Source organism: Girardinichthys multiradiatus, chromosome 18 (genome assembly GCF_021462225.1).
Source record: "Girardinichthys multiradiatus isolate DD_20200921_A chromosome 18, DD_fGirMul_XY1, whole genome shotgun sequence".
Classification (NCBI taxonomy): Eukaryota; Metazoa; Chordata; class Actinopteri; order Cyprinodontiformes; family Goodeidae; genus Girardinichthys; species Girardinichthys multiradiatus.
In genome coordinates this window covers 43,489,943-43,505,846 of record NC_061810.1, presented here as the reverse complement: position 1 = coordinate 43,505,846, position 15,904 = coordinate 43,489,943, and the positions used below count along the sequence as shown (strand labels likewise).

The 15,904-nt window shown below is 41.5% G+C and overlaps 2 protein-coding genes across 3 annotated transcripts; one reads left to right on the top strand and one right to left on the bottom strand.

The window, feature by feature from the left end:
- The first annotated feature begins 514 nt into the window (after positions 1-514).
- ttc36 (tetratricopeptide repeat domain 36) lies at positions 515-2,591 on the top strand. The gene is made up of 3 exons (XM_047392355.1): positions 515-696; positions 905-1,093; positions 2,251-2,591. Exons 1-3 carry the CDS (start codon positions 591-593, stop codon positions 2,517-2,519), a joined length of 564 nt encoding a protein of 187 aa, XP_047248311.1. The 5' UTR covers positions 515-590; the 3' UTR covers positions 2,520-2,591.
- Positions 2,592-4,281: 1,690 nt separating this feature from the next.
- On the bottom strand, positions 4,282-15,096 carry LOC124884367 (F-box only protein 40). 2 transcript variants are annotated; one of them, XM_047392263.1, is made up of 3 exons: positions 15,070-15,096; positions 7,303-9,168; positions 4,282-4,991 (listed from the first exon to the last, which is right to left on the bottom strand). In XM_047392263.1, the coding sequence occupies exons 2-3, from the start codon at positions 9,157-9,159 to the stop codon at positions 4,809-4,811; spliced, it is 2,040 nt and encodes a 679-aa protein (XP_047248219.1). In that variant the 5' UTR covers positions 9,160-9,168; positions 15,070-15,096; the 3' UTR covers positions 4,282-4,808. The 2 variants fall into 2 exon arrangements, with proteins under 2 accessions (XP_047248219.1, XP_047248220.1); XM_047392264.1 differs by lacking the exon at positions 15,070-15,096 and having other exon boundaries at positions 7,303-7,380; positions 8,026-9,338.
- Positions 15,097-15,904: the final 808 nt, after the last annotated feature.

Sequence of the window (15,904 nt, the reverse complement as noted above, 5' to 3'; positions counted from 1 at the left end):
TTTCTCAAGAATTTACAGTGTTTTTTTCTTGTATCAGGACCCGAATAGGCTAGGAAAAGGGTGAAAACTGCAGCATTTTGTGAGCATATATATTTTCTTTTTTTTTGTTCTTCTCCCACCTATTTAGCAGCCTATGGGTTGCAGTTTAGCTATTGGCAATCTAACTTTCTCAAACTAGTCAGTTTTCTGTATATATTTCTCCCTTCATTCCATCAATCTAATGATTTAGTTTATGTGTTATTTATGTAGTTGTATTGCTGACCTAATAACTGTAAGTTGTACCTACAAAATCTTCTGCTGTTAAAGTATTGCACATAACAAAGAGTTTAAATGACCAATCTTCTGGTTTTTCCATTCACATGAGATCCACTTTATGTAGATCTTTCTAGTCTGCATTTTCTTTTGAGTTAACCAAACTCAGATGTGCTGGAGTATCTAAAGTCCACCTCTGCTTCCGCCCCCCTCTCTGATTGGCTGCCAGCGATGGAACAATTTAGGGGAGGAATATTTCCCTGTCCTGCTGTGATATAGATGTCATTACTTTCCTCTATTTTCCGTGATTCTCTGCCTACTCCACACACAGCAGGAAGATGGCTTCAGCACATGACAAAACTGTTCTCCAGGCTATATTCAACCCCACCACCCCCTTTGGAGATGTTCCTGGCCTGAACCAAGAGGAAGAATTAATTGACGATGGTGAGCGTGAGCTTACGACTTGATGTGTCTCTGCATATCGTCACAGCATATTGAATTTATTTGAACACATTCCATTCCTAGGGTGAAAAAACCCATGACATTGTAATCAAAACTTAGTTCTGGGTGACATTTCTGTGTTTTTCTTTGCCACGGTACCTGTCAGCTGAGTGTGAATGCTTTTTCCAACCTGTTTATCTCCTCCTGCCAGACAGTGGTTTTGACACGGAGTTGCTGAAGCAAGTGAAAGAGCTGGAGATGCGGGGTGTCTCAGCGGCAGAGACTGGGGAGTTGCAAGCCGCTCTTCAGCTGTTCAGCCAGGCAGTCCACATCCTGCCTCAGCGAGCCTCTGCCTATAACAACCGGGCTCAGGCCCTGCGGCTGCTTGGGGACACAGCCGGTAAATTCAACAAATTCAGTAATAACCCATCCCAAAGGCACTGCATTGTGCCAGCATGTCAGACTGCTGGGTCTAAGGCCAGCATGACAGAGTGCAGGAGCTCTCCCTTTCTGTTGCATATTCTCACCATTGTTACCTTATAAGCTCTGTGTTGGCCTCTTATTATTAGCTTCTTTATATGTTGAAGATAAAACAATGGCAGGGTTGTAGAAAGTGAATTACAGGGATTTTGAAGTTCATATCAGAATCATCTTGAAAGTTTAGAATCACAGGTGAACCTTTTTGTATTTGCTTCTGAAAAAAACACTTAGATTTTACAAATTATGTGTATTCCCCTTGCAAAAAAGATAAAGCCAGTGTTTCACTACATTTGAACTGATACAAACAAATGTTCAGGCTGCTTAGTTAGCAAATATTTGTATACAAACAAAACATGATATGGCTGGTTTCAGCTCTAAATGAAACAACTGTGCCTTCAAAAGTATTTATACCCCTTGAACATTTTTGATATTTTCTCATATTACAACCTCAAGGTTTTTTCGAAACAACAATCTGAAAAGTTTGCCATGAATATGTACTCATCCCCATTCCAGTGAGAACCCAAAATAAAAATCCAGTGCAACTAATTTCTGTCAAAAAATGATTAACTATGTTCTTCTGCCTATAATTTATTGTCAGTAAAAAGACAGGGGTTCTGTGAAGGCCTCAGAGGATTGTTAGAGAAGATTAATGAAAAAAACAGCATCATGAAGATCAGAAAACACAGCAGAGAGGCCAGGGATAAGGTTGTGGAGACATTTCAAGCAGGGTTAGGTTCTGAAACAATTTCAAAAAGTTTGAACATCTCTCATAACACTGTTCAGAACAGTGCCCTGAAAACAGAGAAACTATGGCACATCTGCAAACCTAACAAGACATGGTCATCCATCAAAGAAAAAGTGAATAGAAAGTTGTTCATTGTTACTGGGTTTGTTGACCAGTTGCTGGTTCAAGCATTATTAATAAGATACAAAGCATTTCTTTACTTTTGTTGGTTTCTTTTGTGTTTGAAGCACAAACCTTATAATTTAGTCCTTATTTTTTCATTCAGTTTTTACTTTTGCAAAATCAGCCTCTATAACATATATGTGCATCATGGTTCTACTTTGTCACCCCAGGAGCCCTGCAGGATCTCGACCGAGCCATCTCCCTCAGTGGTGGCTCGGGAAGAAGCGCCTGCCAGGCTCTAGTACAGAGAGGCCTTCTGCGGAGATTAGCGTGCCAGAATGACGAGGCCAGGATGGATTTTGAGAAAGCGGCTGCACTCGGAAGTGAATTTGCTCATCAGCAGGCAGTGCTTCTTAATCCTTATGCAGCCCTGTGCAACAAAATGCTGGCAGAGGTGATCAACAATCTTCGCAACCCTGACTTGGCAGAGATGCAGTAGTTGATGAAAATAAATTTTTTGCAAGAAACTGTTTTGTATTCTGATGTTAGAATTAAAAAAAATAAAAACGTGTGTCTTGTTAATGTCTTTTTAACTTCATCGATGGTGCTCCTACACTGCAAACAGGAATTTTGGTGGATATCACATACTATCCATTAAAATGGTTTAAATCAAGAAAATGAATTAATAAAAGAAAAAAAAAACATGTTGCGTCACTTGTATCCGAGAGGTTGAAGACATGCAGCACAGTTCTCTGGAGTCGGGACTCAAACCAGGGACACCTGCGTCGAGGACTGAAGCCTCTGTGTATGGGTTGCACACCCTACCACTATGCCACACGCTGCTTCCTAATGAATGAAAGATTTTATATTTGTTTGATTCTACTAACATTTGCAACATTATTTTGGTCACAAATTTTGCTTATACCTTTTAATTAGAATTTGACTAAATATGTTGGTTCAGTTAACAATTTTTCTCATTTGTGGTGTGTGTCACGGAGCATTATATGTTTCTGTAATATTATAAAATATATCACTTTAGTAAAAATTAAATATTGTCATAAGAGTTATGGTTGAGAAAGTTTCAGTGTTGAAACAAGAATTTCAGTTTGTTTCCAGCTTTAACAAGTTCAGTGTCAGTGCTAATATTGAAGTCAAAATAGCAAGCTAAGCTTTTTAACCTCGAGGAAGCCTTTGGGAATGAATAACACATAGTAGCAGGGGTTGCCATAATAAATGTTAACATGCCACCTTGTTAGAGTAGACTTACAGAAGTGTATTACTATGTCAATACATTTTATGCCTTGCCTGGCGTAGCAACAGTGCTAATGCAAGCCATTTGAGCTTTTTAATCCTGAAGCAGTTGTTCTTAATGAACAGCATATTTTAGCTGTGAATGCCAAGGAAAAGGTTGGAGGAAAGGAAAAGGCACCTTGTCAGTTTGCATTTAAAACGTTTTTTTCTACTGCTGTCATGTTTTGGGCCTTGAGTTTGTGACACTGCTAATGTGAATGATGCATTTGAGTAGTGGGAAATGGACATTTCCCAGTTCGTAGTCATCAGTTTCAACTGAAACTGAAATGAAACAGGGCTGCATGGTGGTGCAGTTGGTAGCACTGTTGCCTTGCAGCAAGAAGGTCCTTGGATCAACTCCCAGCCTGTGGTCTTTCTGCATGGAATTTGCATGTTCTCCCTGTGCATGTATGGGTTCTTACTGGGTACTCCAGCTTCCTCCCACAGTCCAAAGACATGCCTGTTAGGTTAATTGGTAACTCTAAATTGCCCTTAGGTGTATGAATGAGTGTGTGTGGTTGTTTGTGTGTTGCCTTGTGATGGACTGGTGACCTGTCCAGGGTGTCCCCCACCTCTCGCCCATAGACTGCTGGAGATAGGCACCAGCTCTTTGGGGGCCTATCTCCAGCAGTGGCCAACTATGGAATAAGTGGTAGAAAATGACTGACTGACTGAAATGAAACGACATCCAACTCAGAAAGTGGGAGCAACTCTTAACATTTAGGATTTCAAGATGGCTAGTGAAACATTCTTACTTTGACTGTTTAGCAGTTCTTTATTATGTATGTATCATTTAGTCAGTTGTGCACGTACTACTGTGTATAAGACGTGCGTGTTTATAATGCTTATGTTTATCTTTTAGCGACTACTAAGAATTAGTGATTTAACCTGCCCAAACCGAATATATACAATTTTTACACCAATTCTAAAAAATCCAACAGTTTGTTTTTTCAGTGTATAAGGAAAAAGTATCAGACTACAACAGTAAATTTATTAAACAGTGTATACTTCTAAATTCATGGAAACATAAAGCTCTTGTATTGTCAAAGAGTCACAGCAGTAATAAAAAAAAAAAAATAATCAAGGGTACTCGTTGAAAACAAAACATTGTTTCTAAACTAATATATATGGTAACAGAACTTGGAATCAGATATCCAAACTGTTTTTGTACTATGTAATGTGACCTCATCCTCTGCACAGATGAGGCACTTCAGCTTTGTTCCACTGGATGTCAGTCTTGCCATACTGAAACAGCTGTCAACAGCAACACTTTCTATTCCTTTTATTTCACAAACCTGAGGGTAGTTTTTGCTTAAAACTTAATGAAATTAGTTATTTCATAATTTTGTACTCTTAAATGAGATGTTTGAAAATTAAGCATTTTCTTAGGTATTTACAGTTTTTACACAGCAATAGATGCATAGGCCCGGTTCTCCAGTTATTCCTAACATGACATTGCTCCTGCTGTGGTCCGCCCACTGTGCTCCAAGATGTAGGATTATCTTTCATGCTTCAGTTTGCCATGTCTTTCTCTGACTTCTTTCAGACAGGCCAGAGCCACTGGCTCCCTGCGCTCCTCTCTCTGGTAGAAGGTGCAGCTTTTCAGATGCTCCGACATGGAAGGAACATTACTGAAGCTCCAGCGGTCCACTGCAGAAAACAGAGAGCTGAACCTCCAGATCTGGAAAGCAAACAGGTGAAGATTACTTCCACAGCAGAGCAGAGTGCAATGATAAAGGATCTATTTTTAATATAGATGGAATCTAGATCACTGAGTACTTTTGTTCCATATCAGAGCTCAATCCTATTTCAATACCATCTGTTAAAAATTCATACAAATTATGCCATTCATTTCAGAGCAAATACCCAGCTGTTGCCCACACATTCATTTCAACCTGAAGTGTTCCCATGAATGAGCTCATATCCCATTTGTTACTGAGAGTGCAGTGTTTGGCTTTAGGCTATTCCACATCAGTGATATCATCGGCATCCTCTTTGTCTCGTGATCACTGCCAGACCAACATAGTCAATGTAAAAATAGATGCATGCATTAGTTGCATTAGTTAATGTCTTTCCTCTTTATAAGCTTTAGGTAAGATCGTTTTTGAAACATTGTGTCAATATAAAAAAGCTCTTTTAGGGGTTACACGTTATTCTCTTCTGTACCAGCTAATTGTAGTTTATTTACTATCTAGAATATTTTATTAGATCATAAAAATATTTTGTTTGAAGTTTTAAAATGCTTGTTAAAAGTCCATGATATAATCTACCATATTGGTTCAATTACTCTGCACCTGCCACTAAAATTGAGCACAACTAACACAATACACTCATCTGCTCTGCCTCAAGAAGACCTCCAGATGAATTTCAGAAGGAGATGGTGCTAACACAAAATGCTGACTTTCAATTACCACAGCTCAGCACTTTTAAATTATTCAACAGCTTCTACAGAGCGCCCATAAATCTGAACGAGATTTAAGTGAAACTTATGCGGGCCTAGTTTCCAGGAACAACAAGCATCTTTGTGGCATTACGATCTAAGCCGCGAGGCGAGGTTCATTGTCAAATATAAGCCAAGTAAACCTGGCGAGATAGATTCTTTTTATTGTGAACTCCCAAAGAAAGGCACAAATGAAAATCTTTGTGAAACTGATTTTTACATGGCTTTGCAGGAATATTAATACCAGTTAACAGTTTTTCACATTTGTTAAGTCACAACTCCAACCCTCACTGTATTTTATCAGGATTTTATGAGATAGACTGACTCAAAGTGCATAAATGTGAAGAGGAAGGAAAATGATATGTATCAAATTGAGAACATGTGTGAAAAACAAGTCTTTCCAGAGATTTTTTAAGGTTTTTGTGGCACTAGTGGAATTTCTTCATTAGTAGCTGGACAGGAAAAAGGGCAGAGACAAGGGGAAGACATGCAGCAAATGGCCCAGGGACTGAATCGAACTGTAACCTCTGCATGGTGTGCCTGCTCTACCACATGGAGCGCCCCTTGTCAGAGATTCTTATTAGGTCTGGACTTTGACTGGGCCATTTTAACATGCATTTGCTTTCATCTGAACCATTTCATTGCAGCTCTTGCTGTATGTTCAGGGTTGTTGTCTGCTGGTAGGTAAACTCTTTAGCACACATTTCCATCAGTTCTGACCAACTTCCCCCTCCCTGCTGAAGAAAAGTCTCCTAATCCATTATGCTGCCACCATCATGTTTTACCAAGTGAATGTTGTGTCCAGGGTGATGAGCACAACTTGTTTTCCATGCATAGTAATTTAAGTGCACAGAAGTGGACTCCATTTACTAATTAGGTGATTTCTAAAAGGAATCGATTAGACTGGATTTATCCAGTAGTATCAGAGTAAAGAGTGTAAAAAATACTTCTTGCACTCTTAATAAATACACTTTTTGGAATTTGTATACTGTTTTTCTTCTTCAAAGGTACGCGCTGCCTTGTGTCTATCACATACCACTGACTGTCCTGCTTGTAACATGAGAAAATGCGAAAAAGTTCAAGGATGAACACTTTAAAAAGCCACTGTGCCATCAGTTTAATGGACCACTGATGGACATGGAACAAAATGCTTCACTCACATTTCCTTTTGCTGTCTGACTCTAAAGGTCAGTAATCCTCACTAAGGACAGTAGAAAAGGTGAAAAGATCCATAGCCACTTTAAGCTGGAGGTCATTAAATGATGCCAACACTGCCATTGGAGACTTAAATACTGTTGGAGAGGACTACTGAGAGTTTGGAGAGTATTTACATCAGCTGCTGTCATGCTTTGAATGACTGAAGCTTTCCAATGACACATAAGAGAATGGTGACAGCTACTATCTGACACCAACATAGAAGTCTGGCCATGGTTTCACTTTCCTCACAAATTAGATTAAAATTGTATAATTCTATAAAATCTAGACTAAAGGAAGATAATAAACATCCGCAGCAATGAATGAAAGCTAATACAAGAAATCTTAAAATACTTGCTTTTTTCCGACTTTTCCATGAACTTCCACCATGCGAGTATGTCTTTTTCTTCCACTCCAAGAGGACCATTCCTCTTTCCTGCAACAGTGTGGCACAAACATCTCTCATCAGATGAGAAACCTGGGATAACTGCAATAGTGTAAAACTGTCAAGGTAACCAGCAATATGCTGAAGGATCTCAAGCGGAAGGCTGCTTAGGCCATTGAAATCAGCACTTCTTCGAGGACTCCAGCTTTTCCCACCATCTCCGAGGGTTGCAGGGATGTGAGGCTGGAATACCAAGGTGCTAACATCTTGGCAATATTTGATTGTAGCTTGTTGACCTGCAGGATGAAACCTTATCTGGGAAAAAGTACAGCCGAGGTATGCTAAGGGGCAACGCTGCTGATACCAGCCACCTAGAGAGGCCTGTATGTCACAGTGAGCATTCCTGAAATGAGACTGGTACTCATCACGGCGAAAGGAGTGGCCACATATGTAGCTGAAAGCTGAACTCATTTTGTTGTGTCTTCTAGTGACAGATTCAGTTTCAACATCAAAATAAAGACCACAAGGTCTTTCTGCGATGACATCGGCTAGGGATGCATCTGCTTTGAAGGGAGCAGAGGAAAAGTTGTACGTTTGTGTTCCTATATTTACATAAAGACCATCTGTCGTAGCACTCTCTGAGATGAAATGTCCCTTCAGTTCCTTTTCGAGTGAGCACAGAAGTGTTGCACTGACCTCTTCAGACTTGGGAAGATCTTCAATTGACAAGCCCAAATCGGCAGTATCCACACTCTGGTGTGCAGTTTTGGCCTTATGTGACGGGTCCTTCAGGTGACTGCGCTTTGCTCGATAGCTGGCAGGAACATTAAATGAGCGGACAGTCTGAACCTCGATTGGCTCCAGATTACCGTAAACAAAGTCCTTCTCTCTTGGCGTGCATGCAGCAAGTTGACCAAAGTTAATCAGCATTGCCCCATTGTGCACCAGGTACATGTTATATTCTGCAATATTGACTTCTTTTCCCAACCTTTCAAGGACACCATCTTGCCAAGGCGCAAGGCCGGTTGCACCATCCATATTTCTGGTATCACTCACTGCACCCTTATGTGAGTTTCTATTTTCCACCTCACAATTTAAATACTTTTGTTCTTCTTTTTCTTCCCATTTTCCTTCCTTATTTAAGTTTTTAACAGCTTGGTTGCACCCGTCCTCCTTCTTAAATATTCTCTCCCATGTATTGTAATTTTTGGTACTTGCCACATTGTCGTTTTTTGCCAAAGCATTTCTCTCTTCTTGACTCACTTCTACTCCTTCCATCTCTGCTCTGACATTTTCTGTAAATTCACTAAAATCTAAGGAGCAGAAGGCATCCTTAACAGGACTGTTAACTCCAGTGGAAATATTCTGAAAGACAGGGTCCTCCATCATCTCAGGAAAAATGTTTTTCATTTTGATGGACTGAAACAGCAGGGCTTGATCCCTGAGAGCCAGAGCAACGTCAAGGTTTGTCTCCGTGTTTAGTTGAAGATTTTCTGAAACTTTTCTGTAAAAGGTCATGTCTGTTTCATGAACAGGCCAGCGATTCCACTCTTGAGAGCAGCAGACAACACTGGCTGGGCAGACCTCCAAGTGTTTGGCTAACTTGTGGCGTAGCATTGTGAGCGGGCAGCCAAAGTCAACATTCAGGCAAGGAACCATCTCATATGGACAGAGTAGTTGGTGCTCATCTTGCTTACACATATGAAAGGTGGCGCCACAGTGTTTGTGACACTTAATGACCATACATGAGATGGAAAGATTCACCGGGGCTTGACAGTGGACACTGTAACAGTTGTCACAGTGCTTATGAATGACTTTTGCCATTTTCATTTCTTCTGTCTGAGGAGAGAAATAAAAACACAGAAGGTAATAACAATGTGGGCAACGTTGCTGCTACTGCTAGATACTTTCACCCAGGGGCATTTTTAGAGTCTAAAACATTGGGAGCTTTAGCCCAAATCCAAAATATTTAGATTTCAATAAGACAATTTATAGATAATTAAAATTAAAATAATATAGGACATATTGTACCAGCTCTCTGTCTTGGCTGGTTTTAGACTGAATGTAAATTATTGTGAATAAAAAAAAAAAGGTTTGCAATAATTTTACTTTTTATTTCTGTTAGAAGCTGAATGAAGGACAAGGAGAAACAGAGTTTAGGCCTGATGAAAAACCATTTTGCTGAAGCAAATAATGACACATTTTGAGGTATTTAGAAAAGAACTTAATCTGAATTTTTGCTGACAAAGGTTTTTCTTAAACTCAGAGATGTTTACTCTGAGCCAGATAAATGTGCTTCTTTTGTCATCTACATAAATTACCTTTTTAAACGTTACATTCTCATCAAAGTGTTCCCCTCCTGAGGCTCCATTGTCTTTATTCTTATATTTCAAAAAAGGAAAGTGGTATAAAGTTGATTTTCCTAAATCTTAGTCAAATGGTAAAATCCTAAAACACATTTATTTTATTATGCCAAGAGCTTTCGAAACTCGTACTTGTACTTGTCGTCTTCCGCTTATCCGGGACCGGGTCGCGGGGGCAGCAGACTCAGCAGAGACGCCCAGACGTCCCTCTCCCCAGACACCTCCTCCAGTTCCTCCAGGGGGAGCCCAAGGCGTTCCCAGGCCAGCCGAGAGACATAGTCCCTCCAGCGTGTCCTGGGCCGTCCCCTGGGCCTCCTCCCGGTGGGACGTGCCTGGAACACCTCCCGAGGAAGGCGTCCAGGAGGCATCCGGTATAGACGCACCAGCCCACCTCAACTGGCTCCTCTCAATGTGGAGGAGCAGCGGCTCTACTCCGAGCTCTTCCCGGATGGCCGAGCTCCTCACCCTATCTCTAAGGGAGTGCCCGGCCACCCTACGGAGGAAGCTCATTTCAGCCGCTTGTATCCGGAATCTCGTTCTTTCGGTCATGACCCAAAGTTCATGGCCATAGGTGAGGGTAGGAGCGTAGACCGACCGGTAAATCGAGAGCTTCGCTTTTCGGCTCAGCTCTCTCTTCACCACAACGGACCGGCACAGCGCCCCCATTACTGTGGCAGCCGCATCCGTCTGTTGATCTCCCGCTCCATTCTTCCCTCACTCGTGAACAACACCCCGAGATACTTAAATTCCTCCACTTGAGGCAGGAACTCCCCTCCAACCTGAAGAGGACAAGCCACCCTTTTCCGGTCGAGTACCATGGCCTTGGACTTGGAGGAGCTGATCCTCATCCCAGCCCCTTCACACTCGGCTGCGAACCGCCACAGCGCATGCTATAGGTCTTGGCTAGAGGGGGCCTGCAGGACCACGTCATCCGCAAAAAGAAGAGACGAAATCCACTGGTCCCCAAACCAGACCCTCTCCGGCCCTTGGCTGCGTCTAGAAATCCTGTCCATAAAAGTTATGAACAGGACCGGTGACAAAGAGCAGCCCTGCCGGAGTCCAACATACACTGGGAACAGGTCCGACTTAGTGCCGGCAATGCGGACCAAACTCCTGCTCCGCTCGAACAGGGACCGGATGTCCTCTAATAAAGAGCCCCCGATTCCATATTCCTGGAGCACCCCCCACAGGGCATCACGAGGGACACAGTTGAATGCTTTCTCCAGGTCCACAAAACACATGTGAAGCGGTTGGGCAAACTCCCATGAACCCTCGAGCACCCTGTAGAGGGTATAGAGCTGGTCCAGTGTTCCACGGCCGGGACGAAAACCACACTGCTGCTCCTGAAGCCGAGGTTCGACTATCGGTCGGACTCTCCTCTCCAATACCCTGGCATAGGCCTTAACAGGGAGGCTGAGGAGTGTGATCCCCTCCTGTAGTTGGAACACACCCTCCGGTCCCCCTTCTTATGAAGGGGGACCACCACCCCAGTCTGCCAATCCAGAGGCACTGTCCCCGACCGCCACGCAATGTTGAAGAGGCGTGTCAACCATGACAGCCCCACAACATCCAGAGACTTGAGGTACTCAGGGCGAATCTCATCCACCCCCGAAGCCCTGCCACCGCAGCTTTCGAAACATTTTATTAAAATTGTTCCTTCTTTTATGACCCTGTTCTATTTTATCTCCATCTTTTCAGCCCTTCATTCCACTTCTGAAGAAATTTGGTCTGCCAAAAATAATAAATGAAACATTTTACAACACAGTCTTTTGTTCTGCATTGAACATGTGAGACATTAGTGCAGTTCTTACTATTAAACACTTTGAGAGGAAAGGGTGTTAAGTTGTGGTGATTAAAATATAACATAAAGCCTCATCCTGGACCTTATCAGTGCTAATATCACAGTTATTAATAACTGTATACATATGGTATGTATGTCTAACCTTCAGTAAAACTGTATCCTTGGTTAATTAGTTTAGTTTATATAATATTACATGTGTAAGTCAGAAAAATAAAATAGTTAACTAATCAATGGTCCACCTGTGATTAAGTGCTATGATTTATTTCTTAATTATCCTGCATCTTTAAAGCCAGAGCTTAGAGTTTAGAATCAGCACAGAAGATATGAAAGAGAAGAGGGAGGCTTTGCACTTTCTACTACGTCTTACTGGAACCAGGAGATATTTTCCTGGTTTATTGAGCAACACTTTTTTCTGTCTACATGTAGAACTTGACTATAAGATTGGCTGCAGCAATGAGATGCAATGTGTTGATCTGAAGGACCTTTTAATGCGTTCAGCTACGTTAGGATTAAATGCTTTTATTTTGACTGAAGTAAAGGACCAGATATTTTCACATTATGATGCAAATCCCGCTATATGCTCACAGAGAAGGTTGCTACTGTTTTCTATCACAGATCATTTAACTTTACCTGTAGCTCAGGTGAAAGTCCCTCATTATGACCCTGAAGATGCTCATTAGAGTGAACCTCCACCTCATGTCTTGCTGGGTGAATCAGTGATTAGCTGTAACTTACAATTAGCCCATTCTGAGTCAGCATTCAGGATTTACCGCTATCTTTGTCTGGATTATACTGCTCGGCGTCCACCTGTTCCTGAACACACACCTACCAGGCCTCCCACTCTTCTGTTGGCTTCACGGTTGCTCTAAAATGATCCCTGAGTGACCCTCAGTGTAACTTTTCAGGTAATGAAGGAGGCAGGTCGACCTGGAGTAAACTGCTGTTCATCCGACCAATAAAAGAAAAGTGTTTTTAATACAAAAAACGTCAACCTTCAAATAATCATGTATAGTTATGCACTCAATACTTGGTGGGAATCCTTTTGCAGAAATGACTGCTTCAATGCGGCGTGGCATGGAGGCAATCAGCCTGTGGCACTGCTGAGGTCTTATGGAGGCCCAGGATGCTTCGATAGCGGCCTTTAGCTCATCCAGAGTGTTGGGTCTTGAGTCTCTCAACGTTCTCTTCACAATATCCCACAGATTCTCTATGGGGTTCAGGTCAGGAGAGTTGGCAGGCCAATTGAGCACAGTGATACCATGGTCAGTAAACCATTTACCAGTGGTTTTGGCACTGTGAGCAGGTGCCAGGTTGTGCTGAACAATGAAATCTTCATCTCCATAAAGCTTTTCAGCAGATGGAAGCATGAAGTGCTCCAAAATCTCCTGATAGCTAGCTGCATTGACCCTGCCCTTGATAAAACACAGTGGACCAACACCAGCAGCTGACACGGCACCCCAGACCATCACTGACTGTGGGTACTTGACACTGGACTTCTGGCATTTTGGCATTTCCTTCTCCCCAGTCTTCCTCCAGACTCTGGCACCTTGATTTCCGAATGACATGCAGAATTTGCTTTCATCCGAAAAAAGTACTTTGGACCACTGAGCAACAGTCCAGTGCTGCTTCTCTGTAGCCCAGGTCAGGCGCTTCTGCCGCTGTTTCTGGTTCAAAAGTGGCTTGACCTGGGGAATGCGGCACCTGTAGCCCATTTCCTGCACACGCCTGTGCACGGTGGCTCTGGATGTTTCTACTCCAGACTCAGTCCACTGCTTCCGCAGGTCCTCCAAGGTCTGGAATCGTCCCTTCTCCACAATCTTCCTCAGGGTCTTCTCGTGCAGCCTTTTCTGTCACACGTTTTCCTTCCCACAGACTTCCCACTGAGGTGCCTTGATACAGCACTCTGGGAACAGCCTATTCGTTCAGGAATTTATTTCTGTGTCTTACCCTCTTGCTTGAGGGTGTCAATAGTGGCCTTCTGGACAGCAGTCATGTCGGCAGTCTTACCCATGATTGGGGTTTTGAGTGATGAACCAGGCTGGGAGTTTTAAAGGCCTCAGGAATCTTTTGCAGGTGTTTAGAGTTAACTCGTTGATTCAGATGATTAGGTTCATAGCTCGTTTAGAGACCCTTTTAATGATATGCTAATTTTGTGAGATAGGAATTTTGGGTTTTCATGAGCTGTATGCCAAAATCATCTATATTAAGACAATAAAAGACCTGAAATATTTCAGTTAGTGTGCAATGAATCTAAAATATATGAATGTTAAATTTTCAACATGACATTATGGAAAATAATGAACTTTATCACAATATGCTAATATTTTGAGAAGGACCTGTATATGGAACACAATTGAAAAAAATTTGATTGTTTTTAAATAAAAATGTGAAGTCCAATACCATTTTGTGGCTGCATCTTTTTAATATTTCTAAATTTCTTCTATCAAGAGGTCTGGGTCTATTCAGAAAACATCCGGGACTTCTGCCCCGGAAGCCTATCTAACTACACGCCTTCTTTCACCAGCCATTGTATGTCTTATATATCTTCAGTGTTTGTTAAGAAAAATAGAAAATCTGACAAGTGCATGGAAGCTGAATGCATTTAGACATCTAGACATCGTGAAGGTGACTTGCTGAAGTTCTATATCTGGTCTGAGTATTTCTAAAATTGTTGGGAAAACACTTGCTGGGCGACACTTGTGTGGACAAAAATGCTGATGTCAGAGGAGAAGGGTCAGACTGGTTTGAGGTGGCAGTAAATAAATAACGACTCCTTACAACCAAGTTATACAAAATACCATCTCTGACACAGGTTGTCAACATTATCATAAGACCCCACCCAGTGATACTCCTGTCAGTGTAACACTGAGGCTAAAATTTGCACAAGGTCTCCAAAATCGGACACCAAGAGATGAAAAGAATGTTCCCTGGTCTGATGACTGATGAGTCTGGATTTTAGCTTCGATGTTCAGGCTGGTGGTGGTAGTACAGTGGTGTGGGTGATACTTTCTAGGCATATTTTGTCCCCTCTAGTACCAATTGAGCATTGTTTAAACACCATAGCCTTTTTCAGCAGGATAATGCACGATGTCACAAATCAAATATCATCTGCAACTAAGTTTTTAAACATGACAGCGAGTTGGCTTCCACTCTGATCAGATCTTAATCCAACAGAGCTCCTTTGGGATGAGGTGGAACTGGCAATTTGCATAATAGATGTGCAACCGACAAATCCACTGCAACAATATGACAATATGGTCCGTCATCTTGGAATATGTCAACCATGTTGAATCTATGCCACAAAGAAGGACATTCGGAGGGCAAAACAGGGTCTCATCATATTTTATAAAGCATATTTTACTGGTCAAATTGTGAGATTGCAGATAAATGTGTTAGATTAGAATGTGTTATCCTGCAACATAAAAATCTAGTCATAATACAAAAAAGCATGCATTAGTACACAGTAAGACTATGGACATGTTAAAATGCATAAATTCTAAATGCAATTATATAATCTTATATAAAGTTAACAAATGTTTTAGTCACCAGCTCCTACAGTAATAGTAAAACTCTCACCCTTTGTTCTTCTGTTGCCTTGTGTTCCCTGGCACCCCTGAATAACCTCTGCACTGTGTCTGGACATTATAAATAGACACAACAAATGGGCAGACAGGCCAGTGGGATGGGTCACTGTTGTCACACAGCCATTAAGAACCAAGGTCAAGTTACAGCCTCCACTTCCACTTCGCAGTGAGAGGGTGACGATGATAGCAGATAATCCAAGTATTTACTGGTTTAGCTACAGCATGTTTATAATACACTCAAAATGGATATTTAGTCTCTTCCCTGGTAATGTCCTTTATTTGTTTTAACATTAGAGCTAAATGACAGTTCTAAAGGGTTACAGTGAAAGTCACAAGCAATCATTTTGTTTTTGTAATTTGGAATATATTTCAGTACCTCATGTTGTCCACTAGATGTCAGTCACACACTTTGAGACATTCAGCCAACATTTCCCCAGCAGCCCTTTCTACTCTTAATAAAATAAAACACACAATCTTACAAGAATTGGTTGAAATTTGGTATTGTTTTTTCTTAAAAATGCTTCAAAATCAATATTTTTAAAAGCAGTTAAAAGTAAATTGATTCATTTTTTGATCTTCCTGTGCAGACAGCATCTGTATGGAAACTGATTCTCATCATGTCACCATAATTCCCTAATTACAACTGCAGTAGTTATAATGTGCCCACAGCTGTTAGGTTTCTTCATAGAAAAAGATATGCATCTGCCTCACTCAGGCAGGCTTGTCATTCATATATTCGATTTAATCAATTTAATTATCTTAGAAGCAAAGTTGTTCAAAATAGTGGGGTGCTTAACTAGCCTAAATAGCTATAAGTAATTACACTA

What these genes read in the sequence shown, in the direction of transcription:
- LOC124884367 (XM_047392263.1), bottom strand. Translation starts at nt 9,159, where the DNA reads ATGAAAATGGCAAAAGTCATTCATAAGCACTGTGACAACTGTTACAGT. An exon ending in CATGGAAAAGTCGGAAAAAA is followed by an intron (nt 4,992 to 7,302) that starts GCAAGTATTTTA and finishes TTTGCTTTCCAG; the next exon opens with ATCTGGAGGTTCAGCTCTCT.
- ttc36 (XM_047392355.1), top strand. Translation starts at nt 591, where the DNA reads ATGGCTTCAGCACATGACAAAACTGTTCTCCAGGCTATATTCAACCCC. An exon ending in GGAAGAATTAATTGACGATG is followed by an intron (nt 697 to 904) that starts GTGAGCGTGAGC and finishes TCCTCCTGCCAG; the next exon opens with ACAGTGGTTTTGACACGGAG. An exon ending in GCTGCTTGGGGACACAGCCG is followed by an intron (nt 1,094 to 2,250) that starts GTAAATTCAACA and finishes TTGTCACCCCAG; the next exon opens with GAGCCCTGCAGGATCTCGAC.